We start from the raw sequence: 26,252 nt of genomic DNA, 5'->3' as shown, positions 1-26,252 counted from the left end.
CATTTTAACATGGTGCCCCCCGCAGGCGATTTGTGTGCCCAGTAAGAATTCTGGACTAAATGGTGGACTGGTCACCCCTACTTTAGAAATTTCAAAAATACTAGCATAAATGGTGATGGTGAATAAGTATCTTATTTCCCATCTACTCAATCCCTAACTTTTTCTTCTTAAACTTATTTTTAAGAAACACACTGCCTTCTTCAGATTGTCTTATCTCTCCAGCCATCCATATTGTCATTCTTTTGGGCAACCTTCCTCTTCGCCACTGAAAGCACATGTGCCCTGGGGCCCGTTAAGTCTTTACTCTTTCATGATTAGTATTTTATAGCCAGTATGAGACTGGCTGTGCTTTGCATTCTTTTGATTATCTAAGTTCTTTGCTTGCATCTGTTGGGCATTTAAGTTATATTGAGTCTATTCCTTCATGAGTGTTGTGCTTTACCTCTGGCTGCATGTTAGGATCACCTAGTAAGATTTAAAACAGATTAATACCTTGGTTCCATTCACACGAATTAAACCAATTTCTGGGGTTGTCTCTGGCATTAGTATTTAAGTCAGTGACTGAGGACGGCGTGTGGGTGATTCTGCAGTGCAGCTGGGCTTTAAAACTGCTGTCCCAGCGCTCCACTGTATCCATTTGCCATCCATCAACTATCCATCCCTCCATTGATGATTGTAATATACTTGTCACTTTTTGTGTGTATCTTCTGTGTTTTAGATGCTTTTCTAAGTCCCAGAACAGAGTTTTTTTTTTGTGTGTGTGTGTGTTTTTTGGCCAGGGCTAGGTTTGAACCCACCACCTCTAGCATATGGGACCGGCGCCCTACTCCTTGAGCCACAGGCGCCACCCCAGAACAGAGTTTTTTAACATGAGCCTACTATTGGCATTTTGAGCTGGACATATCTTTGCTGTAGGGGGCTTTCCTGTACATCGTAAGATGTTTAATAGAATCCCTTTCACTCACTGGATACCAGTAGCATCCTTTGAAGTTATAACAAACAAATGTTTTCAGACATTGCTAAATGTTCAGTGTAGAGCAAAATTCCCCCCGGTTGAGGACTGTTCTAGGATGTAAGGTGAATAGGATAGAATCACTGCTCTGAAGAATGTTATAGTCTGTTGTTTTGCAGACACTGAAACAGATCATTACAGTAGTGTGGGATGAGTATAATAAGAGCTTCAGGACAAATTACATGGGCAACACCACAGAGGGAGGATGAACACTGGGGAGACAGGAGGTGGCATTTAAGTTGAGCCACCAAGGATGAGTGGTCATTAAGGGAGAGCACTCCATAGGGAGAGAATGGCATGGAGCTATGGTCCAGTCATCTCTTCTCTCTTCACTGAAGGCCACTTCTTATCCATCCCACCTCCCTCTATATCTTGTGTCATATTCTTCTTAATGTGCTGACAACATCACTACTTATTTTTCTTTGCTCTCTGAAATGCCAAGTCATCTGCCCTTAATTATTAGGTTGATTCTTCTTTTTATAACAGCTTTATTGAAGTTTAATTTCTATGCCTGTGTTCATTTCCTTTTGATGCCACAACATATTACTACAACAGCAGAGATTTATTTTCTGGCCCAAAGTTTGAAGTCAAGGTCCCAGTGCACCTGGAGGCTTTGGAGGAGAATGCTTCCGTGCTTCTTCTGGCTTCTTGTGATGGTTGCCATTCTCTAGCTTCCATGCTCTGGGACCATGTCGCCCTAACCTCTGCCTCTTTTTTTTTTTTTTTTTTTTTGCCGGGGCTGGGTTTGAACCTGCCGCCTGTGGTATATGGGGCTGGCGCCCTACTCCTTTGAGCCACAGGTACTGCCCTCTCCGCCTCTATCTTTACATTCCCTTCTCCATGTGTGTTAATCTCCCACTGCATTTTTTCTTTTGTATAAAAATACTTGTTACTGAATTTAGGGTCTACCCAGATAATCCAGGGTGATCTCCTCATCTCAAGATCTTTAATTTGTTTGCATCCTTTTCTCAAATCAGGTACCATTCACAGATTCCAGGGATTAGGATGTGGACATAACTTTTGGGAAGAGTCACTGTTCAATAATTCCATATAATTTACCCATGTAAAGTATATAATTCAATGGTTTGTAGTATATTTATAGTACTGTACATTCATCATTAATATCAATTTCACATTTTTATCACCCTCAAAGAAACACTGTATTTATTCATAATAGCACCCCATTTCCCCCCAACCCCATCTGTAGGTGATCCCTAATCTATTTTCTATCTCTAGGAATTTGCCTAGTCTGAGTATTTCATATAAATGGAGTCATACAATCCATGCCCCTTTGTGACTGGTTTCTTACACTTAGCATGTTTTCAATTTTTGCATTTTTTTTTTGTTGTTGTTGTTGCAGTTGTTTAGCTGGCCCAGGCTGAGTTTGAACCCACTTGGTGTATGTGGCTGGCGCCATAACCACTGTGCTACGGGCACTGAGCCTAGCATGTTTTCAAGATTCAGCCTTGGGGCAGCATGTACCAGTACTCTATTCTTTTTTATTGTTGAATAATATTCTCTTGTATGGATATACCACATTTTACTTATGTCTACATCAGTTGATGGACATTTGGGTTGTGTTCACTTTTTGGCTATTACAAATGTAGAATGCTGATATGAACATCTGTGTGCAAGTTTTTGTGGAGATTTGTATTTTCATTTCACTTGGGGATATACCTGGGAGTGGAACTTTCAGGTCTACGGCAAACTCTGGAGGAACCACCAGGCTATTTTCCAAAGCTACTTCACCATTTTTCATTTTCACCATTAGAGCATGAGGGTTCCAGTTTCTCCTGACTCTCTTTTATGGTCTTCTTTGATTTAATTCGATATTCAATTCTGCCTTTTCTCATACTCACTAAGGGTAGAAAAATATTTCCATTCCATTTATTAGTGTCACCATTCTTTTTCTCACTTTAAAGAAATGAAAGGCAATTATCCCACATATAATATTTATTTCTGCTTTTATACTATTTCCCAGAAACTTAGTAGAAAGTAAAAAATTACTTTTGATGTCTGTCTCAAAATCTATAATAATTTTAGCTTTTAAATTCCAGAATGTTCTCCCTGAGGTGTAAGTTCAATGAGGGCAGGCACCTTATCTGTTGATTTTTCTTGTAAACTTAATAAGTAGCTTATGGCGACTGTTGAATAAGTGTTGAAAGAGAATATAATTATTGAATAATGTATAAAAGGACTTAATGTCCTTAAAGGCTGAATTATTTTTGTTAATAATATATAATTTCTGATTGATAATTTTAGTTACTGTTTTTATGTGCAGATGAACAGGAGACTGAAGACGTAACAGAAGAATGTAAAGAATCCCTGAGCGAGGACCTGCCGATCTGTGCTTTTGAGACAGTTGGTAATTAAGTTAGATTACATTTTGGGGAAATATTTTGAATTTGATGAATGCATTGTGGAGACTGTTCCTCAAATATGACCTTGACATTTGGATTCTCCCTTGGTAGATCACATTTCTTTGATTTTTTTGAGACTTAGGGGTTTTCTTCATCGAAATTTCTGGGAAATTTTTAAATAGATTTACTGCTAATCCTACAATATGACGTGTACATCATAAAAACTAACATTTCAATGTATATGTGTTATGGTGAAAACAGGCAGAGTCCTATTACGTGGTTCAACTTTATTGTGATTCAGACTGACTGTGGTCACTGTGAGGTTTTGTTCTGGCCCTGCTTTTCCTTCTTACCACCTGACTAATTAATGTATATCAAATAAGTACAACTTGCCATAGAAGGAAGTGAATTTCCTAAGCAAAGTAATGTTTAGGAGAGCCTTTACTAGCTTATTAGCAATGGCATTTTTGTTAAGTAGGAGTCTGAGTGAATTATTTGATATATTGCTTTCGGTTTGTTATCTTCTTCAGAGGGCCTTTTAGAATGCAGCAAATAAAGATGAACTCCTTTTAGAAAAGGCTGTGATAGCATTTTAAGGTTTGTCTAGTTGTAAGTCAGTAACCTAGATTCAGAGAAAATTTTATGTTGTCACTCTGTAAGATAAATTGGCATTAGTCCTAGAAGTCCAATTATTTTTCTGTTTCAAAAAATGAGCTGGCTATTGTGCTATCTTTAATGAAATCTGCTGGTATGTGTTCATCTATTTATATTGAATAACATTAATAATTTATTACATTGAATTTCCTTGACTTTTTTTTTTTTTTTTAAGAGATATAGAGTCTAGTTCTGTCACCCTAGGCTGGAGTGCAGTGATATGATCATAGCTTATTGTAACCTCACACTCCTGGGCTCAAAGGGTCCTCCTGACTCAGCCTCTCAAGAAGCTAGGACTGCGGATGTGTACCACCATGCCTAGGTAATTATTAAAATCTTGTTTGTTGAGGTGGGGTTCTGCTGTGTTGCCCAACTTGGTCTTGAACTTCCGGCCTCGAGCGTTCCTCCAGCCTCAGCCTCCCAAAATACTGGGATTACAGGCATGAACTACTGAGCCCAGCCTCTTTGCCTCTTTTAAGATGAAAAATTCTGCAACTACTGTTTTCAGAGGTGTTGATTGACACAATACATTCTATTTCTTTTAGCCCTTCTATTTTGGTTTATTGTCTATTCATTTAAAATAACAACACAACGGTGTGTGCCGATGTCAATGTGCTATGATGTAATTTTTCTTGATGCCAAAAGTTTTTCTGTGGGATAGTGGCAGAAGTTAGAAAAGTCAGGATTTTAAATTCTCCTAGGGATGACATGTGGCACTCTGGCATGTGTAGGGTTTGGGCGGGAACAATCAGAGGGCAGAGGTGATATGGGTGGGAATTTCGAGTGGGCCAAAGAGGAGCCTTGTTGTCCATCTGCCTTTCAGAGGAGTTCAGCTTTCTAAATCCAGGCTTTCCTGGTATTTGATGAGTGTGTATGAGAGAGAGAGAGGGGGAGAGAGAAGGGGGAAGAGGAAAAGGGCAAGTGGGGGGAAGAGAGAGAAAGAGATGGAGGAGCAGTTGTTTTTAGACTGACACCACAGAGGGCTTGTGACTGTATAGCGTGCTTCTGCAAATGGCATTTGGGGGTGCAGTGAGTCTTTCTAGTAGTTAGGTAAGGAGAAGAAAACAGCAATTTAAAGTAATAAATTCTGGCATTAAAAGAGGTGACACTATTTCATAGCACATCAAATGAAGGTAACTCTAATAAGGATTGAATGAACTAAACTAAATTTATTTATTTATTTATTTTTTTTTGTTTATTGTTGGGGATTCATTGAGGGTACAATAAGTCAGGTTACACTGATTGCAATTGTTAGGTAAAGTCCCTCTTACAATCATGTCTTGCCCCCATAAAGTGTGACACACACTAAGGCCCCACCCCCCTCCCTCCGTCCCTCTTTCTGCTTCCCCCCCATAACCTTAATTGTCATTAATTGTCCTCATATCAAAATTTCATATCAAAATTGAGTACATAGGATTCATGCTTCTCCATTCTTGTGATGCTTTACTAAGAATAATGTCTTCCACTTCCATCCAGGTTAATACGAAGGATGTAAAGTCTCCATTTTTTTTAATGGCTGAATAGTATTCCATGGTATACATATACCACAGCTTGTTAATCCATTCCTGGGTTGGTGGGCATTTAGGCTGTTTCCACATGAAAAAAGCCAACAATCCCATATATCAATGGGCAAGAGACATGAATAGAACTTTCTGTAAAGATGACAGACGAATGGCTAACAAACACATGAAAAAATGTTCATCATCTCTATATATTAGAGAAATGCAAATCAAAACAACCCTGAGATATCATCTAACCCCAGTGAGAATGGCCCACATCACAAAATCTCAAAACTGCAGATGCTGGCATGGATGTGGAGAGAAGGGAACACTTTTACACTGCTGGTGGGACTGCAAACTAGTACAACCTTTCTGGAAGGAAGTATGGAGAAACGTCAAAGCACTCAAGCTAGACCTCCCATTTGATCCTGCAATCCCATTACTGGGCATCTACCCAGAAGGAAAAAAATCCTTTTATCATAAGGACACTTGTACTAGACTGTTTATTGCAGCTCAATTTACAATCACTAAATTTATAATTCAACGTAGGGATTCCAGATTTTTAAAAAGTTACTCTGATTTAAGAGAAAGTGTTCTTATTAAGAACAAGCGCTTTTATTTTGAGTTTTCCTTTAGGCCTGTTTGCCCCAGAACAAGATACAGAAAAAAATATATATATAGAAGAAAGAACTAATTCATTGTAGGAATGAAATTATGTGCTTAAAATTTGAGATTTTTCTACACATGACTCATTAAAAAAAAACCCAGAACTACTGGCACCACCTTTATTGTAAATTCCCATAAGACCTAAAGTTTATTGCTCTTCAAGCTAACTCTCCTACAACATACGCCAATAAATTCTTATAGGAGGAACAGGCTATCATCTTGATAACATAATTTTAATATTTAACAAGTTGTTTATTTCAATATAACCTGTTGATTTGAAGGTCAGTCTCAGCATGAAAATGGAACATGCCTGGAAAGAGAAGCCCCTGTTCCCAGCTACTTTTTCTGTCTCATGTTGATATTTTCAATCGATTTTGCTCCACTGTCTAAAACTGAATTAGAATTCTCTCCCAGGACTGTACATGTTGAACTACTCTGAGAATGAAGGAAGTCATGTTTCAAAAATTATTTTTCAGATCAGTTTTCCCAACTCCATTACCATTACCAGTATGTTCTAGTTCTTGCTTCTTCACGTTGGCACTACAAAATGATCTGGCAATTTACACTTACTCAGAATGAGAGAGAAAAATCAGCATGGGAGGGAGATTCTATCTCATCCAGCAGGTCCTTCCTAGTGTTTAACAGACCTCAAAGCCAGATCTTTAACACAGTCATAAAATTTCTTTTTCTTTTTATTTTTTATTGTTGGGGATTCGTTGAGGATATAAGAAACCAGGTTACACTGATTGCATTTGTTAGGTAAAGTCCCTCGTATAACTGTGTCATGCCCCCAAAAGGTGTGTCACACAGTGACATAGTCATAAAATTTCTTCTTGATCTATTTTTATTAAACTTGGAAATGGATTGGTCAGCATTCCACATTCATGATCAGCCCATCCAAAAATCAAACAAGTTCTGCTTATGGTTACAGTTGGGTCTTCTTTTCACAAAATAATCTGATACTTATATGTACACTCATTCACTCTCTCATGTATTCTTTGCAAATTTTTCTTCTTTGGTTATCTGTTTTTCATGAAAGGTGGAATTCATTCTACAAAAGGTGATACCTATAATGCCTGGATCAACTTTTCGACGATGATTCCTCCCTGATACACATTTAGTTTCACAGTTTCTCCATAACATGACCTCATGCTGTCTACTCAGTGGCATCATTCATGGGTTAGAAAACGCAGCTCCGGGCGGTGGCTGTGGCTTAGTGCCGGCCCTATATACCGAGGGTGGCAGGTTCAAACCTGGCCCCAAACTACCACAAAAAATAGCCGGGCGTTGTGGCGGGTGCCTGTAGTCTGAGCTACTTGGGAGGCTGAGGCAAGAGAATTGCCTAAGCCCAGGAGTTGGTGGTTGCTGTGAACTGTGACGCCACAGCACTCTAACGAGGATGACAAAGTGAGACTCTATCTCTTAAAAAAAAAGAAAACGCAGCTCCAAGAGTTGCATGTGCTTCAAAGCTGTTCTTATGTTTCTATTCTTTTTAGAGACAGAACTAGAATTTGAAAAAGATTAATAAAATATGAAATTCTATTCTTTTAAGACCCTCGACTTAGGGGTCATTTCTCTTTTATGTTTTCAATACAGCAGGCTAATTTATTATTTTGTTCTTTTATTCCACAAACCCACCACCATCTCAGCCTAAGCCTGAGCAAATTCAGTCTTTCTAAATCAAATAGAAACTGTGATTGTGACTGTCATCTACTGTGATTTCTTTTTGGGTATATTATTTAAGAATGGCATTTACCCAGATCTCCATAACACAAAGCCAACAGAACAAATAAACATAGATACAGTAAGTATAAATATAAATTCCCATATGATTTATTGTTGTTCCTTATACGTAAGAAACAGTAATATACAACTTACACTGCTTTAGCATGTAAAATGGGTAAAAATGTGTACAAAAAAAGCACATCCCTAGAAAAAGGTATTGGCAAATAGTAAAAAGTTGGGTGGGGGGAAAGCAAACAAAATAAATCAAAACAAAACAAAAGAGAAAAACAACAATTCTTCAATTCAGTGTGCAAACATTATATAAAAATAGAAATACTAACTCTACAGGCAGTATTTCCTGATAAATTACTTAAATAGCGTATCTACACAATCTGAGATTACTATTCCAATGGCAATGAGAAAATAATTTATAAAAATAAAGCAATGGTATACAAAGATGACAGAAAAAAACATAACTTTCAGAAATGGTATTTAACATTTCAATGCTATTTCCTTATTGGGAATACTTTTCCGCAAAGAGTTTTTATACTATGTACAACACTGACTTTTTTTTTTTTTTTTTTAGGTACTACAGTAGCTTTGTTAGACACTTTAACTCTTTCTGCTTGATCCCAAAATTCTCTACTCAGTCACACAACAAATGAGGTAATATTTGTATATAAGTTTCACGTTTGTCATTTTTTTTCTTTTGGAAAAATGAAAAAAAAAAAAAGTGTATACACTTTCCTTCTCCCTGGAAACAGGCACGAGGGATGGGGTGAAACAGTATGGAAGACCACGTGGCTTTCTTTGCAATCTACAACATTTGTAAACGCCTAACCAACTAATTCCACTTGAAAAGTCAAGACTATACAAAAATAAAAAAAAGAATCCCCAAAACATTCATTCTCAGCACAAAGGGAAGAACAGATTGTTCTGCTGATTTTTTTTGTGCCATTTTTGTAGGAGATTTGCTGATAAATTTCAACTACCTGCTCTCAAACACTTTCCACATGAAACCTAAATTCCAGGCAGAACGGAGTTAATAAATAATCCATATTTACAATCTTATAGTCATGAAGACTCCTAACAAAGATGATATGGATAGTCCTTCCGCTTCTTCCTTCTCCATGAATTATCCTTCAACCAGATCTTCCAGAAGAATTAAAAAATAAATATTTTACACTGTAAAGCATTTGTTAAAAAAAAAAAAATCTACAGTCCAAAAGAGAGAATTGGAAAACTATATAATTTAGGAAAAAAAGGAGAAAAGGAATGTTAGGTTGATAATAATTTTGTGCCTTTTTAACCATAAAAATATAAGCACAGCTGGCCCGCCCTGGGGAGGCAGCTGGTGCTCACTGAGATGGTAGGTTTTCCTGTTTTCCTGCTACATCTGCACAAGCTACATCTGTAATAAAACCAACAATTTCAATGTGAGCCGGCAGTGGCAGCCAGCGTTGCTGTGCACTAGTTTAATCCTGACTCCCTGTTTTAGCAACTACAGGTGATACATAAGGGGTAAGGTCAGGGAGGAAGTCCAGAAGCCAGTCTTCTCCCCTCCCTGCTCTTGTTTAAGTGCCTATTTACGCGGGTTAATCAGCCAACACATGGGTCAGCATCATGAAATCCAGCAAGAGTCTTTCAATCCCCTGAAAATGACTTAGTACCGACCATGTAACAGTTCCTCCGTGTTTTCTTCACACAGTCGTCTCTCGGGTACGTGCTCTCCCCTTAGTGCTCTGGCCCCTGCTCCCCCTGTTCCTAAGGGAGGATGTCAGGGTGGTTTTGTTTGCTAATTCTGGTGAGTCCTCCCTTCTCTTACAAGCCTGAAAATGCTTTTGAGTCCACTGCTCTGAGAGCCTCACAATAGCTCCCTGCTCTGTGACAAAAGCAGAGTGGAGAGGGCACCTTCCCAATGAAGCGAGTAGAAGCTTTTGCTTTTTCAAAAGCAAACCAAAGTCATTGTTTGTATTCTTGGAAGATGTCTTCTCATTCACTGGAGGCTGAATGCTGAGTCTCTTTTTGAAAACTGCATTTTCTCGAGGCAAGTCACATGTTCTAGGAGTCCACGCTGATGCAAGCAGAGAAAAAAGGAAGACAAGGAGAAGAGATCCTGGGGGTTTTCTCAAGCCCATGGTTCCAAAAGGTGGAACCATGCATTGGTTACCAGCATTGGTTACCAGCATTGGTTACCATCAGTCCTCGATCGAGTTTGCTGATTAGGAATCTATTCAATACAAACAAACAATGTAAGTAAATAAATTGGTGAAAACCAATTCATAAAGACATGGTTATCTTACTATCAGTTAATAAATTAACAACCTAGGAATAGCCCTTTTTTTTTTTTTGTAGAGACAGAGTCTCACTGTACCGCCCTCGGGTAGAGTGCCGTGGCGTCACATGGCTCACAGCAACCTCCAGCTCTTGGGCTTACGCGATTCTCTTGCCTCAGCCTCCCGAGCAGCTGGGACTACAGGCGCCCGCCACAACGCCCGGCTATTTGGAATAGCCCTTTTATAATGACCAAATTTTAATTCAAGATTGCTCAAACATATTAACATTTAATTTTAATAGCAAGCATTGATGGGCAGGAGATGGGCAAAGCACGACCCTCCAGAACTTACATTGTACTTACTAAGGCCTTAGTGTTAAAAGTTTCGGGAGTATATTTAAAAAATTCAGACTCAAAAGTTACATCATAATTTTAAACATGTTTTGATTAACAACAGCCATTTTTCTTTACTCTGATCTTGTTACTATCTGATTTTGGTCCACTAAATATTTATTTAGCACTTATTCTGTGGTAGGTCCAATGCTGGACTCAGAGAGAGGCTAAATAATCACTGAGTAAAAAAGAAAGAAGAAAAAAAACCACTAAGGTTAATAGTGAAAATTAATTTAATGTGCCAGTATGAAGGCAACATTCGTTCCCCTTCTGTATATATGGTGAAAAGTTGTGAAATAATTTGTGCTCTGATGGCATTAATAACATTCTAAGCAGTGTGTAAGATAAATAAACATATACAACTGCATGAAAAGTATTATTAATGCAGTCTAATTTGTTCAAGAGTTTATCTACAGTTTTCCTTTGTACCATGTATGGAAAAAACCCACAAAGATTGTTAAGTAAATTATAATAAAGATTCAGGATTTCATAGGCTACAGTGCAGAAGCATTATTTCATTTTTGTTGGTGCGTCTTCAAAAGCAAAATACAAATAACTCTGTCTCTAAAATAGTCTTTAATCAGACTCCCCCATCTTTGTCATCCTCGATATTGGTCTGAATTAGAGATGTCAGCTGTACATTCGCTGTAACGGTGTTCATACCTCTACATTCATATTTCAGGTCCGAGAAGAACACCATTTCTTGCGAGAAGACAAACATCCCTAGTCTACCACCAGCATAGGTTTTGTCATAGAGGGGTCCCGAGTCGGCCATGATTTTCTTCCCTTCATACATCACCACTCTGTAGGGACAAAGAAAAATCTCATTAGTGACACTGATACTTTTTGTCTTTTTGCCTGTGAGTGTTATTATAAGAGACATTTAATCAGTGAGCTCTTACCTAATGAAACCTGTCTTTGGCCTGTGGCTGAGACGCCATCTGTAGGCGGTGAAATCTTTCCAGCCTATGTGGCGGGGGTCATGCCACAGAGTGCGCACCTGAAGGACAAAGCAAAGGTTGAAACACAGCTCCATCAGGAGAAGATTTGTATTTCATTCCATAAGAAACAGTGCTTGGAAGGGACTGAGTTGACCCAACTTATCGGGCTGCAATGCAGGCTCCTTCCTAGGCCTCCCGACTTTGTTGTAGGCCACTGAATGTGCATAGGGCAGACAGACAGGTCGGGGGCTCTTTTGTTTGTAAAGGCTGAAACTACCTTCAGATTTAAAGGGCAACTCGTGGTCACAGCAAACTCCCCTCTCAGACAGACACTATTGTGTTTTTACAAAGCAGAGCTTAACGCTGCAATTGATGCTGCTGGGAACTTTATATAAAGACTCCCGATTAGGAGTCTCAGTCAAAGCATAGTGTCCCCAGCGCTCGTCAGGCACCCATCAACTCTTTCCCTTCTGCAGAGCGTTGCTTCCTACCTGGCCAGGGGTGTTTCCTGTGTGCCACAGGGCATTCCGCAGGTGCTCACCAGGCCCTGTGGTGGAGTTGACGACTTTCACAGAAAGGCCTGAATATCCCTGAGCCCTGGTGGGGTTGGTGTCCCAGTAGGACTGGGTGACTTGTTTCCACATGACAACATAGAAGCGACTGCTGGACTGGTAGCCAAAAACAAATCCGGCATAGTCATCGTCCCTTTCGGTGTTGATGAAGAAGGTGCCACTGAAGTCTACAGCATTAAACTCATCGTAACCTGGAAGATGAGGTCAGAGGTAGGTTCAAATGTGCAGCCTTTAGAAGGTTCCCACATCTCTTTAACACCCACAGGGACAGATGAAATTGTCAGGTTTTACATTTGCTTCCCCCCGCCTTGCATGCATTAGCTTCTTGACTGAAGAACTCAGTGCGTACCTATAGCAAGTCCAGGATCACAGTTGACAGTCTGGACAAGTTCTTTACCCTGATGGCGTACAACCCAGTTAGGGTCATTTTGGGATGTCCCTTTAGGATCGAGAGGAATCATCTGGAATCGGCGGAAATCAGTCTCACTGATATCAACATTCTCAGGACAGATGTCATCAATGTCTGGCACACTGTCATGGTCAAAATCATCTTTGCAAGCATCACCTCGACCGTCACCTAAGGTCCAAAAAGCAAAGGTTCATTGAAATTCTGAAATGCTATCACGACTGGTATCAGAAATTCACTGCCTGGTCAGCGTTGGCATCTAGCCCCCTTAACCTCTCAAAAGCACTCCGCTTTGGTTTTATTTTCTCAATCTAGGCAGCCCTGGTATGTTGCCCTCTTAAAAGTAGTTCCACTGACTCACCGTCAGAGTCCTTCTGGTCAGGATTGGGCACCAGTCTGCAGTTGTCCCTGTCATCAGGAATGCCATCATTGTCATCATCATGGTCACAGGCATCTCCCTTTCCATCTTTATCATGGTCAGCCTGGTTGGCATTGGGCACGTAGGGACAGTTATCCAGGTTGTTCTGGTGGCCGTCCTCATCAATATCCTGATTATTGTCACAGGTATCGCCAATGCGGTCTGAGTCAGAGTCCAGCTGAAAGAGACGAAAGTGGAGGGTAAATGTAAATGTAAATCTCTAATGTGAAGGAGAACTTATGCCCCTACAACAGGGAAAGTTCTCCAGTGTTTGAGATGGTGAGTGGGCATTCAGGTCTACTTATATATTACCGCAGAAAGATAGTAATAGCAATTTTAAAAGGTTTTTTATCCCTGTTTTCATATAAAATACTGAGAAGAGATATTTGAGAGTTTTAAAAAAAATATAGCTGTCTAAATAAAATTAAATAGATTATTTCCTAACAGTGGAATGCAGTGTCAATGGTTCATAAATTCTTTGTATATGTTTTGTTGAGATGTCAACTTCTCTAGATCATGAAGTCATGGGAACTGCCATTTCTTTCTGTGTCTACTGTCTGGGTAATATGAGGGATAGGAATCAATTATTATGATTGGTATTTGGTTTTATGCATCTAATCATCGCTTGGCTTAGGTGGAATCATAAGTTTTTTCTAAGTAGTTTTTCCTGAGAGTACTTTACATTACTCAGTAGGCCTGGGAGGTTTACAGACTGTTTATGTACAAATGGGCATTTTTCTTGCCGATGTTTATGCTCTTTGCTTATGAGATTTTTTACATGATGCTTGAATTTTGTTACAAAACTTATTTCAATCTGAGGAGATAAAAATCATCCAATGAAGTTAAACGATATTGGAAGAATTTAATTTATGGTCAGTCCCAATGTAAAATAGATGACCCTTAGTGCCATGAGCAAAGGCCCCCCCCCCCCATGGTTCCAGAGCAATTCATCTTGTTGCTCTTTGCTTGACAGAACTTCACAAGAGCAAATATTAGGAGCTAGATTTCTCATTTTTTTACTCTAGTAAAAAATATTACCATTTTTAAAAAGTGGTTTCTAAGCTTCCAGAACAATGCATTTTAGAAAACAAAAGCCTTCTTTTAACTTATATCGGTAGAACATAATGTTGGGACATTACACAAAAAAAGAGAAATACTTTCACATGGGAATCCTGTTCTGTGTAATGTGTATTTGTAGCACTCCCTAGCATGGGTAAAGACGGATTGGTTTGTAATTCCAGAAACTTGAATAATGACAAACAGGAGTTTTTCCTCCAGGTTTTAGACTTATTCTTAGTTTGGTAATTTTTTTTTTTTTTAACAGTTAGATTAGGCAAGAAAATGGTTATTTTTCTTACGCATTTTTTCCCCTTCTCCCGGTCTTACGTATGATTAAACTGTCGTAGGCTTGTCCCTTACAGATCTCTGCTTTGTATAATCTATCTTACAAGGGTAGATTGAGGAAATCAAACAGGCTTTCTTATAGAAGACTGAAAGGTTTACAAGGAGCTCATATCACGCAAACTGTTTACACAAACTTATTGCAATTGGCTGTGAAAACATGGTAATGAAAGTATAAAGGGAGACTTCAACATTTTGGTGAAAGACCGTGGAGGGAGTCCACCTACCTGATCTGGATTGTGTTCCAAGGGGCAGTTGTCACACTGATCTCCAACCCCATCCATGTCAGTGTCCCTCTGGTCCACATTGTACACATACTGGCAGTTGTCCCTTTCATTCAGGATACCTGCAAAGGACAGGGGACATATAAGAGCTGGGATCTCAGCCTTCGATGTTTTAACCAAACCATATACTAATGGCCAAGACTAAAGAAGACCAAGCTGAAAGGTGTTCATGTCCCTGTCCCCCTTGGGCCTGCTGAGTGAGGGAGCATCTCACCGTCCCCGTCAATGTCCGCAGCACAGGCATCTCCCTCCCCGTTGTTGTCGGTGTCTGCCTGATCCGGGTTGTGGTTGTAGGGGCAGTTGTCACAGCGGTCTCCCACATCATCTCTGTCATAGTCATACTGGGCTGGGTTGTAATGGAATGGACAGTTGTCCTGCAAAGAAAGAAATGGAGCACTTATTTGTTAGTGAAACTGGCTCAAGTCTCAAATCCCATGCAAAATATGTATAAAACTGCAAAAACATGTCATTATTTTCTACTTAGTGGATATGTTAATTGAATACTCAGTGTAAAATTATACTTACTCGGTGTAAAATGATCACTACAAAAGTTAAAAGCAGGACATAATGAAAGAAAAAGGATTCCTGTTAGTTACGAGTGAGATGTAAACTATAATCTCAGTGTGCCCAAAATAAATGCAGATGTGGCATTTGAAATGAATCTGGGGAGCAAAGTGTCATGCGTTTATTCACTGTGATTTCTCTCTCAAGCAGGTGAAAAAAAAGTTATAACGAGAAACAAAACTCTTATTTAAAAATTTGCTTGGTAACATCTACATCCTCACACTACTGAAACACATTGGATAATTTGAAATTTTCATTGCATCAATTTGGTATATTTTTTGCTATGATCCTGTAATTTCCTTGAATCTTAAAGTGTTTCTAGCTGCTGATGATGGAGGAATGGAAGACATTTTGGTTTTACCCTATCATCTGGAATTTTATCATTGTCATCGTCATCATCACAGGCATCGCCAATTCCATCCTTGTCATAGTCTTCCTGCCCTGAATTGGGAAGGTTGGGGCAATTATCCTGGAAAAAGAAAACACAATGTAGTTACAGTTTACATTCCTGTTGCTCGGCTCACACCTGAGAGAGTGAATCTGGACATTCCAAATAGAACAACAGAAGGCTGCCCTGTAACAGTGTATACTTTTTATGGGAAAACAAATATAAATGTTTTCATGGGGGAAATATATATAAAATTTGTATCAATGCTCCAGGCTTTTTAGATGCTGTGAACACAAGTCCTACTCTGCTGCTATTAGAGTACTGGACATTTTTTTTTTGGGTAAACAAATCAACTATGGAACTCAATTACTGAAAGAGCCTTCCTCCTTCATGTTTTTGGCACCAAATAGTTTAATCTCAATAGGAATTAATGCCCATTGCCTTTGAGAGATTTAATCTTTCAGTTTCATTTTTAAACTATTTAAAATCCTTAGCATGTTCTTTTGATGGGAATCGGGCCCTCTTTCTGCAGACACACGAGAGAAGCTGGCACTACCTTTTTGCAGTGGTAAGTGGCGTTGGCCACGCACACCAGGTTCTCGTTGGGCCAGCCGTCCAGGTCCGTGTCCTCCCCACAGATGATGCCATTGCCAGCGTAGCCGGGCTTGCACTCACAGCGGTACATGGGGTCGCTGTAGTGGCCCAGGTAGTTGCACTTGGCATTCTTGTTGCAGTCATGTGTCCCGTCCATGCAGGGGTTTCGAGGCTTGCACACCTGTGGGTACCCATCCCGATGTTAGCACACATCCCTTGTGAGTCCTCAGAGAGAGTGGAACCCAGAGGAGTCCAGGCCCCTGTCATCTCAGGGTAAACAGAGGCTCCACGTGGAAGAGGGTGGGCTGCGTCTGTCCTCCCCCTTCTCCCTCTGAGAATGCTACAGGCAAACTCTGCACATGAACTTGGCTTTATATTTTTTTCTTAAAATGGCTTAGCATTTACAAGCCCATCTGCTCACAACTTACTCCAGAGCAGCATTTGCAATCCAGAGCAGCATTTTCAAATATGGTGGGGCTATTTTTCTGTTGCAGGATTTACCATGGATTTTCTAGTCATGTTCCTAAAACTAGGCTGTACATTCCTTGCCCTTCCCTGTTTTTTGTGAAGGGTCTGAAATTCAACTCCTTCCTTTCCCAGTGTTTTTGGCCGAGGCTGGTCTGCTAGTCTACCTGCTGGTCTTGTCTGCTGTACCTGCTTGTTGGCCGTGGCATGCTCGACGCCCCGGCCGAAGGGCTGGGAGCCGGTGAAGCGCGGCGGGCAGGGCAGGCAGTTGTAGCCGGGGTCTGTGTTCTCACACCTGTGCTCCCCATTGTGGTTGAAGCAGGCATCGGGCACTTCTTTGCACTGTGGAGGAGACCAGAGTGTGCTCATGTTCAGGAAACACTGCCATAGGAAGTGACCTAGGACAGGTCAGCCGCTTTCCTAGACCCAGCAACTGTCAGCCCTCAGTTCTCACCTCATCAACATCTTTGCATTGGACGCCATTTCCACTGTAACCAGGGGGGCAAGCGCCACACTTCCAGCTGCCATCAGGGTAGCTGGTGCACTTGGTACCCGCAAAGCAAGGATTGGACAAGCATCCATCTGAGACAAGGTGAGAGAGATGTGGACAGTGAATGGTTGGTCTAAGCTGCTGTCACTCCCAAGCTGGGCACTTACAATACAATAGGGTGTAAGATACCATGGGGTCTGTGTAACCAACAGCATGCTGGGATTAGGAAATCCACCTGCATTTTAGAGTGATCAAGGCGCTCAGGACAAGCAGAAGGTGGAGCCCCCTTGCAGGCTGGCTGCAGCCTTCAGCACCATAACAAGCTCCCAGGGGGACTCTGCCGGGGCTGCGCGGCTCACCAATTGGACAGTCCTGCTTGTTGCAGATCTGGTTTTCCGAGACGTCACCAATGCAGTCCTTGCCTCCAAACTGTGGTGTGGGGTTGTTGCAGAGCCGGCTACGTTTCTGTACCCCTCCTCCACAGGTGACAGAACAGATGTCCCACAGTGACCAGGGACCCCAGCCTCCATTGACTGTAAAAAAGTGAACCATATGCAAAAATCGAGATCAATTTTCAAACACTTAACCTATCATAGATTATTCTAAGCCTGTTCAAGAAACCTCTGCTACCCTGACACACGGAAAGAATGTTTGGGAAGAGGATGAATTTGAAATGATTTTCTTTCTATTTTTCATTAAAAGAAGCTGCTGAGTGTGCAGGACTTGGCTTCTGTTTGTTTCTCTAGTACGTAACCTCTCCCCTCTATGACCTACTGACCCAGAGGTTGTGCACGCCAGGCTGCCAGCTGGGCAGAGCCTCTGCCCATGGGCAGCCTGCAGCGGAGCACACACTTACTGGGGCAGGCATCCTTCTTGCAGGCTTTGGTCTCCCGAGCTTCGCCTTCACATGGTTTCCCATTCATCTGGGGGCTGGGAGAGTTGCAGAGCCGGATCCTTGTGATCACACCATCACCACACGTCACAGAACAAGAGGACCATGGAGACCAGTGGCTCCAGCCGCCGTCCTGTTTAACTAAAGTACAAAGCTGATGGTTATAAATGGTGCTGGCTTAGAGCTGGCCACACAGACGCTCTCCTTGGGAGCATATAAACCTGGTGTGGAGTATGTACATACATGTGCACACAGAAATTGGCCCTTAACTCACATGTCCAAATATCAACATGATATTTCTACCAGAGAACAGGTAATTAGCTGTTTTTATGGGTTGCTGTTAATAAACTAACATTTGCAGGGTGCTTACTATGAGCCAACCTCAATGCTGACTGCTTTACATGTACTATCTAAATAAAATGCTCAAACTAATCAAGAACTATTATTATCCCCAAGTTGCAGAGGAGGAAAGAACCTCCAAGAGGGTAAGTTGTGTTCAAGCATGAACAAGTAAGTGGTAGAAGTGGGATTCAGATCCAGAGATTCTACAAGCCCTTAACCTCCATGCTGTGGAACTGCTGCTGGTGATGACAATAAGGACAGGTCAGTTCTCTACATGCCGAAGTGGCTAAGATACCTACATCTCTTGTCACACTCCTGAATGTGGCAGGTCCGTGTCTGGACCGAGGAGCCCTCGCAGCGGTTGTTGAGGCTGTCGCAGGAACGGCCGCGCTGCTGAATCCCATTGCCACAGGTCACAGAGCAGGAGGTCCACTCAGACCATGGAGACCAGCCATCGTCTGCAGAGTCACTCGCTGTAGGAGAAAGAGGCTCGCTTAGTACACGATGCTTTAGGCAAACTATTGTGGGCCCTTCACTTGCCAGAAGGTGAAAAGCAACATAAAGCTATGTATTTCCTTCTGATATTATTTTCTGAGCTTTACTGAAGTATCACTGATAAATAAATATTGAATATATTTAAGCTGTATCTTATGTTTTGATAAACATTTTGATGTGATTACCTCTGTTCAACTAATAAAGGTAATTGGGAGGTGATGGATATGGTTTTTTTGGTGGTGATTTAAGACCGACCCTTTTTGCAAGTTTCAAGCGTATCATGCAGGACCTTAAGTATAGTTATCATTGGTCTGTGTATGAGCTCTCTGGAATTTAATATCAGAGGATACACAGTTTCAGTTGCACAGGATGAAGAGCAATATATTTCTTGTGCCAAAAGCCAAGGGGTCTATCCCAGGTCATGGTGTGTGTAGCACTGGGGGGACTGCACCCTTTCACCCTTTGCCTGGGCTGGTGTTCTTCTGTCCATTGTTTTTCTTTTCCTCTCTCAGCATTTCGAATGAGTTTTGCTTTGGTGACTTAAGATATCTGAGTAGGCATGTCTAGTCTCAGGCTTCCAAGAGGACTCGAGTTGTAGGAGGCTTAGAGGACTCTCTTTGACCATCAGGGGAGCCATAGACCACGTGTTTGACAGATGCACTTGAAGGCAGCTCCAGCTCCAACTTGGCCATGGGGTCAGTCAGTTTGTTGTTCCTCTCACCCTAGCATGTGGGGCCCTCTCTGCACATATTTTCACAAGAGGACAATGTGTTTGTTTACCATCTGCCCAGGCTCCATGACCACAATCCCATCTAGTCGTATCAGACAGGAGAGAGAGAACTTGTTTTCTTTTCTCATTAGCTGTACGTGTTCTCAGCAATTCCTGATTCAAGTTAAGAATTCTGTTCCAGCTAACTTTGTTCCCTTTAACCCCCATCTTGAGTGAATGCTGAGCAGAAATAGATACATGCACGGTTATGACAGTGCCCATATCTCTAACATGATCCCTGGATGGGGCTGGTGCTCTGAGACACGGCCTGTGTGTCTGTGTATGTGAAGGGCAAGTTCTAATTTCCTGTTTTCTTCCTTATCTCTGTCGTGATGAATCACTTTATGACTTGTACTATATTAAATATTGTCTCAGCAAAGTGGTTAATTTATACTGGCAACAAAACCCGGGGATAAGGTGCCACGTAACAATATAATGTCTTGTTTCTTTTAGTGCTCTGGAACTCCAATTGCTATTACGCTTTTGGGTCTCCTATATCTGCAGAAATGGGCAAAACTTGTAAGCCCAGTTCAGCCCAGTGCTCACCTCATAAGCCTGCCAGTTTCTCCGGTGAGCAGATTTTTCTTAAGTGTGCTGCTAAGGTCAACTTAGAGTTGTTGCTGCTAAGTTTTCATCTCCTTTCCTCAGAGCATAAACTCAGAACCCATAGCCTACAAGATTATTCCCTATATTGTAATACAGATGGGTGATTCAGACTTAGTCATAATGGAATTTTTGATTGAATACAGCAGACGAGCTATCAGTTAACCTGCTGCTGCAGCAAGAAACTGAATGAAAAAGTATATGCTGGAGGTGGGGGTGGGGTTCCAGTGTTGACCTAGTCACTGAAGAACAGTTATGCCATTGCGGGAACTTACGCCAGCACCGTGGGCAGCATTCTCCGTCAGGAACGGTGGCATTGGAGCATGGCATAATGGGGCAGGACACCTTTTTGCAGATGGTAACTGAGTTCTGCAGGGCAAGAGAATGAAGGGGAAATGGGTTACTAAGCATATACAATCAGAAGTTTGCATACTGTTCACATTTCCGTGACAAGCCAAAACGTGGTCTGTAAATGGTCTAGTGGAATGATTTTGATAGAAGATCTGTCTGTGTTGTATTTGCAGCCACCACTATGACAGCGACAGTATTAGTGCTAGTTGTCACTTGGAGAGTTCTTTGTGATTGCTACTCAGTCAAGGGTGCAAGCAATAGTGTGAAGAATTCATACAAGGGGAGCCTACAGACCTCGTGGGTCAAATCTACATCTGAAATTTAGCCCCAGCTTTTAAATTGCTTCTATTTTATTTTCCAGGGGAAAGAAGACCCATAAGCAATTTTTTCCCCTCATCTATAGATCTAGCTTTGTGTTATCTTGGAAAAGAATGGGAGTTTAGTGAAGTCGGCTCCCAAACTCAGTACTCCATGATTTGTATTTAAGTTTGTCTTTGCTTAATGATCCAGGTAAACCCCTAAACTCACCTGCCACTGGTATCAGTAAAACAAACACAGCTGATACAGTGCCATCTGAGCTAGAAAGACAGTGGGTCCTAACAATGTCAGGCTAAGTGATTTCAACAACAATTGGTACTGTAATAAAGGAACCTCCGTGCCATAGCTGAATGCAAATCAGAGTTGGGAAAAAATAAAACCTAGTTGGAGCATCCCTTTTATTTACACGAGATTCAATATTTAGCCTTTGAACTAAAGCAAGTAAGTTATTCAGATGTCTTAGTAGATTTGTTCTCTTAGACACTTAGCCTGGGGTAAAATTAATACTTTGATAAACCATCTGAGAGTTTGGAGTTGAATTTTTACCTGGATCTTAAAGATGCAATTGGGGTCAGGCTTTTGGGACATAAGAATGTGTGTGGCCATTTGAATATTTTCCCAGAGATGTGGCGTGAGTTGTTTCACTGGTGAAGACCCCTTACCTGACAGCGACACTCGGTGCAGCTGTCGACAGTCCACTCCTCATTATTCCTGTACTGCACTCCATTGTGATAGCAGAGGGGAGGCCTCCTCAGCTCGTTGGCCAGCTCTTTGTTCTCTTCAGTCTGCAAGGGGAGAATGACCATTAGCATCCAACCTCATTTTCAGTCCCTTTGAGACCCTCTCTGACAGACCCTCAGGGCTGGGAGCCGAGGCCACTGACCACTTTGCGGATGCTGTCCTGCAGTGTGGTCACGATGGTGCGCAGGCCCCTGAGCTCCAGCACCATGCTGGACAGCTCATCACAGGAGATGCCGCAGATGGCTTGCAGGTCCTTTGTCTTGTGGCCAATGTAGTTAGTGCGGATGGCAGGGCTGGAACCATTCACCACATTATTGTCGAGGGTAAGAAGGACATTGGTAGCTAATAAACAAATGAAAAAGGGAGAGAAAGGCTTCAAACAGATGTTCTCACCAGCCAGTCTGTTGAGTTCTTAGATGTAAAAGACATTTCATTAGGGGCAAGGAAGGCAGGTGAGCAGATGTGATGTATGTGGAATACCCTGGTATGCTTTTGAGGCATACTTTGGTATGTCTTTTAACTGTGTTACCTGGGGTAGTTTAGGTACAACCACTGTCACTTAAATTTTGCAGCTAGTTTTGTGAAATCCCCCAATTTCCCCATATGCCCTAATAATAAAGAGGTACTCACAGCTGGAGCAGCCTTTGTTCCTGAGGATGTCTTCTGGTGTGGTTCCAAAGACAAACCTCACATTCTGCAGCACCCCCTGTGGGCAGAGGACACACATTACTTGTAGGCTGTTGAGGGGGGTGGGGAGGAGACTGTCTATACTGCAGAAAGCACACAATAGATGTTCTAAAAGCTTAGAAGAGCTCCATTTGAAGATTTTAAGATGTTTATGTTAGAATAACACAGCAACATAAACTGCCAAACAACTTCAAAATGTTAATTATGTCTTCTGCCAAGTCTTCAATATTTTACAAAGAATTCAGTTATCAGCCTATTGTGTACACAGGAAATGGAATTTGATACTAAGCCTGCAGGATATAAAGACACTTTCTGGTGTCAAAGAGTTATATGTGGGAGTTCAAAGTCACAGTTGCAAAGATCTAGAAGTTAAGGCAAGGAAGAAGCTGCAAAAGCAAATACCCACTATTTTAACCTTTTATTTGAGACCAGCTGCATCCCCATGAAGAATCCAATAGCAAAATGGTATTGATTCTGCCCATAAAAGTGATACATTTCAAGCAATATTCAAATTGATGGAATGTATTTAAATTGAGTTATTTTCTTACGAGCATGTGGAATAACCAAGCTTGAACAGGCTATTACAGGAAAACTATTTCCTTGGGTAGTTTTCAAAGTTTAGTTCCCAGACCACCAGCACCAGCATTACATCCCTAACCTGGTACTGGTTAGGGATATAATTTTCAGGCCCCACTCCTGACCTATCTAACTAATGGTGTGGGGGTGCAGCAACGTGAGCGCTTTAACAAGCCCTCAGGTGATTATGATGCTCCCCCAAACTTGAGAACTACTGCTTTAGTCCACAGACAGTATTTCTGTAGCCCTCCTGGCAGGTCACCTGGCTGGCAGATGACTCCGTAGAGCAGGGCTTTGAGAAGACACCTCACCTGGAAATTGTCATTGACGCCTCCTTTTGCGATGCGGAGTCTAGCAATGTTGGCCAGGTCTCTGGTGAAGATGCTTTGGATTGGGACGTCCAGCTCTGCGTTCTCCATCTTCTCACAGTCAATGTACAGCTGGGCCCTGTCTTCTTGCACAAACAGGGTGATGCTCTTCCACTGGCCGGTGGCCAGGAGAGCTTCTTCCACAGAGACCACATGCTGCTTCCCCTGCACAGTCAGGCTCAGGTCCAGGGTGCCCGCCTTGCCATTGGACACTATGCTGAAGACCTGGCCGGAATGGTCTTTCCGCTCCAGGGCCAGCAGCGTGCCCCGGGTCTTTTTCATCTGCCTCAGGGAGGCCAGGAGGAGGAAGCCTTTTTCTGCACGCACGGCATCCACCAGGTCTTGGAACTTCTCATCAGGCACGGGGGGGATCAGGTTGGCATCCTCGATCCGGAAAGCTGGACTGGAAGGGTCGGGGCCTTTAACCAGTCGGCGCCCAGAGCCCTTGCGGGCAGCCCCAGTGAGTTCAAAGATGTCAAAGACGCTGTTGTCTCCTCCAGATTCTGTTGGAAAGGAGAGGGCGCGCGGTGAGCTCTGTAGGTGGGGGGGCTTAGATTTGAGGGGTGAGGCCAGAGGGACAGGGTAAAACTCCTGGCAACCACTGAAAGAGCTGAATCAACACTACGGTCAGAGGAAAGCTGCGTCTTGATGTGAGTCAGGGTCAAAGAAAGGCACCCTGGGGTAGCCAGGACCTCCTCCCCCTAAGGGTACCACCCAGACTCACCTGGAATGCGGTTGGTGCCACACACATGCAGCAGGAGCAGGACACCAAGTCCCCAGGCCAGCCGCATAGCGGAGCTGTTTGTGCCCAGCAGGGAGCCTGTAGCAGGAAACACAAGAGCCTGGGATCAGAGTCCAGCCAAGCAGGGAGGGTGGGCGAAACCTGCCGGCTGGGCACGGGGCTGACCCTGGCCATTCCCTCTTTGGCCTCTCATTTGCCAAAATGAAGGACGCCAATTTACTTTCCAGGGGGCACAGCAAAAAAAAAAAAAAAAAAAAAAAAAGAGCGGTGGAGGGAGGAGACCCTAGTTTTAAAGTATGGGGTCTTTGGGGGGCTTCTCTCTGGCAAGTTGAGGGTGAACAGCAAGATCAGGAGATGCGATCTGGGGGAGGGGGAGGTGGGTAGGAGAAGTAGAGACTTCCCTGGAGGTTTAGGGAGAACCTGGAGAATAGGAAATCTTGGGCTGTCCTGACGAGTTAGTTTGTGGACCCCCGAAGTTGAAGAGGATGGTTCTGAAGGCTTCCCGTGAAAAGAGTCCCCGAGAAGCTGGGAGGGACAGGCTGGGGCAGGCGAAGCGGGAGAGGATGGGATCAAGGTCTCCTGCGAGGCTTCAGCTTCGGGGCTCCAGGTGGTTGGCGTTGGCAGCCCGGGCAGCTTACCTGAGTGGACTGGGGGACCCGTGGCCGGGAGTGGCGGGCGAGGGAGCAACGACGGTCACTAAGTCCTGGAGAGGCGCCGGGGCGGCCTGAGTCGGAGGCTGCGCGGGGGAGCTCGCAGGAGCCCTAAGTGGCAGGCAGGCCCCGGAGCAGTGGCTGGCGAGGCGGAGGAGCCGTGCGCTTTTAAAGGGGGCGCCGCATTCCTGGGGATTCCTCTGGCCAATGGGCGGCGGCCGGGCAGGAAGCCGGGGGTGGGGATCGGGGGGCAGTCTGGGCTCCTCTCTCCGCCCCCCGGCTCCTGGCGCGCAGCTTTCCAGTTAGAAAGCGGAGGGGGAGGTGGGGTCGGCGCACAGCAGCCCTGGAACGTTTCAGGAAAATAGGTGCCCGCCCACGCAGCCTTGGCGCGCAAGGGCTCCGCACTTTGGCTCTCGCGCCGCGCGGGTCCTGGCCGTTCCGTGTGAGCATCCCGGGCAGCGACCACCCGAGGACTTGTGGGGGGACGGCTCGGCTGTTAGGCGATCCCGTCTCCTTGAGTGCTTGGGATGCCGCTGGGGGGCGGGCGCCTTGAGGCGGATCCCCTTTGGGTTAAAACAAAAACAAAACAAAACTGATGGGTAAATGGGACCATGAGATGGGACCACGAGAGAACCATTCGTTAAAGCAGCTGCCTGTTGGGTTCCTGTGGACCCTCATCCATCCTTCCCTGCGGGTGGAGGACCACGCGTCCTCCGTACATTGCGCTCCCGCCCTGGCCACACGCTCACCCTCCGCCTGACCCCACTCGGGGAGGCGAGCGCTGCGTCGCCGGGCCGGCGGGGCGCTGTGCAGAGCGCGCCTTGTAACGCTGCCCGTCGGGCACACTTTCCCCCAGTGGCCGCCGAGTCCCGGAGAAAGTGGCTGCTCGGGGTGGCTGCGGCGCTTCCGCGGCGGGCCGCTTGGGGGCGATATGCGTATTCTGATCGAGGGGCCCGGAGCGTACAGCTTCTAACTAGTCGGGAATTTTAAGGAAACTTAACTTGTATCCAGTCTCCTCAAGCCAAAACTGAAATTATGTCTTGAAAAACAGTTTTTGTGCCCACTCGTGCTTCTTAACGTGACTCCTGGTTGAAGAATTTGCAGAACCATCTGGCTCCAGAGTCTTAAAAGTATTTACAGAACAGACCCACAGAGCAATAAATTATCCTCTGCCTATTATTTTATTTCCCTTTTTCCTCCCTAAACGTTCTTTTCATTTTTCGGCTCCTGCAACCGAGGTGTGGGTTACATTTCTGTGGGTGCGCACATTGCCGTGAGTGCCGCCGCCTAGCGCTTCTGTCGTTGCAGTCTGGCGTCCGAGCCACTGTCCCAGCCCAGTATGACTGCAGCTGCCTGGAATCCCATTCATCTCCTTGGGGTGGGACGTCAGCGGGCGCCGCTTCCTCCGCTGCGTCCTGCACTATCAGGCGGGTCCTGAGACCAGGCTCAGGTAGGAGCTTCACCAAATAAGGATCTCTGCACAAGCTGGGGGAAACCCTTAGGGTTTGCTTCTCTTCTTAGCACTTAGACCCGGCAGGACTCCCAACTGCTGCAAACACCCACACATTTACGTTCCTCAAACAGCATTTCACTTTTCTGGTGTGGGAGTGT

General features: G+C 43.4%; 2 protein-coding genes across 2 annotated transcripts in view; one reads left to right on the top strand and one right to left on the bottom strand.

The window, feature by feature from the left end:
• FSIP1 (fibrous sheath interacting protein 1) overlaps positions 1-3,385 on the top strand; it is a 200,919-nt gene extending 197,534 nt beyond the window's left edge. The window contains exon 12 of the mRNA XM_053595539.1: positions 3,294-3,385. Coding sequence (XP_053451514.1) covers positions 3,294-3,385 — 92 coding nt within the window. The remainder of the gene's footprint in view (positions 1-3,293) is intronic.
• A 4,615-nt stretch (positions 3,386-8,000) lies between these two features.
• On the bottom strand, positions 8,001-24,768 carry THBS1 (thrombospondin 1). The gene is made up of 22 exons (XM_053593377.1): positions 24,630-24,768; positions 23,974-24,069; positions 23,193-23,752; positions 22,249-22,324; positions 21,761-21,960; positions 21,540-21,662; positions 20,484-20,577; positions 18,641-18,814; positions 17,964-18,140; positions 17,467-17,640; positions 17,072-17,199; positions 16,807-16,959; positions 16,115-16,333; positions 15,532-15,639; positions 14,821-14,980; positions 14,550-14,668; positions 12,865-13,099; positions 12,447-12,674; positions 12,017-12,288; positions 11,487-11,584; positions 11,248-11,387; positions 8,001-10,146 (listed from the first exon to the last, which is right to left on the bottom strand). Exons 2-22 carry the CDS (start codon positions 24,038-24,040, stop codon positions 10,139-10,141), a joined length of 3,513 nt encoding a protein of 1,170 aa, XP_053449352.1. The 5' UTR covers positions 24,041-24,069; positions 24,630-24,768; the 3' UTR covers positions 8,001-10,138.
• Between the last annotated feature and the right edge of the window lie 1,484 nt (positions 24,769-26,252).

Source organism: Nycticebus coucang, chromosome 6, assembly GCF_027406575.1.
Source record: "Nycticebus coucang isolate mNycCou1 chromosome 6, mNycCou1.pri, whole genome shotgun sequence".
NCBI lineage: Eukaryota > Metazoa > Chordata > Mammalia > Primates > Lorisidae > Nycticebus > Nycticebus coucang.
This window is presented reverse-complemented; position numbering and strand designations above follow the sequence as displayed.

Bases quoted from the DNA above. Each gene is read 5' to 3' on its own strand.
- THBS1 (XM_053593377.1), bottom strand. From the start codon at position 24,040: ATGCGGCTGGCCTGGGGACTTGGTGTCCTGCTCCTGCTGCATGTGTGT. The intron at 22,325-23,192 runs GTGAGGTGTCTT...CTCTGCCCACAG, and splicing joins GCGTCAATGACAATTTCCAG to GGGGTGCTGCAGAATGTGAG. The intron at 17,641-17,963 runs GTAAGTGTGTGC...ACTTTTTTACAG, and splicing joins CAAGAAGGATGCCTGCCCCA to TCAATGGAGGCTGGGGTCCC.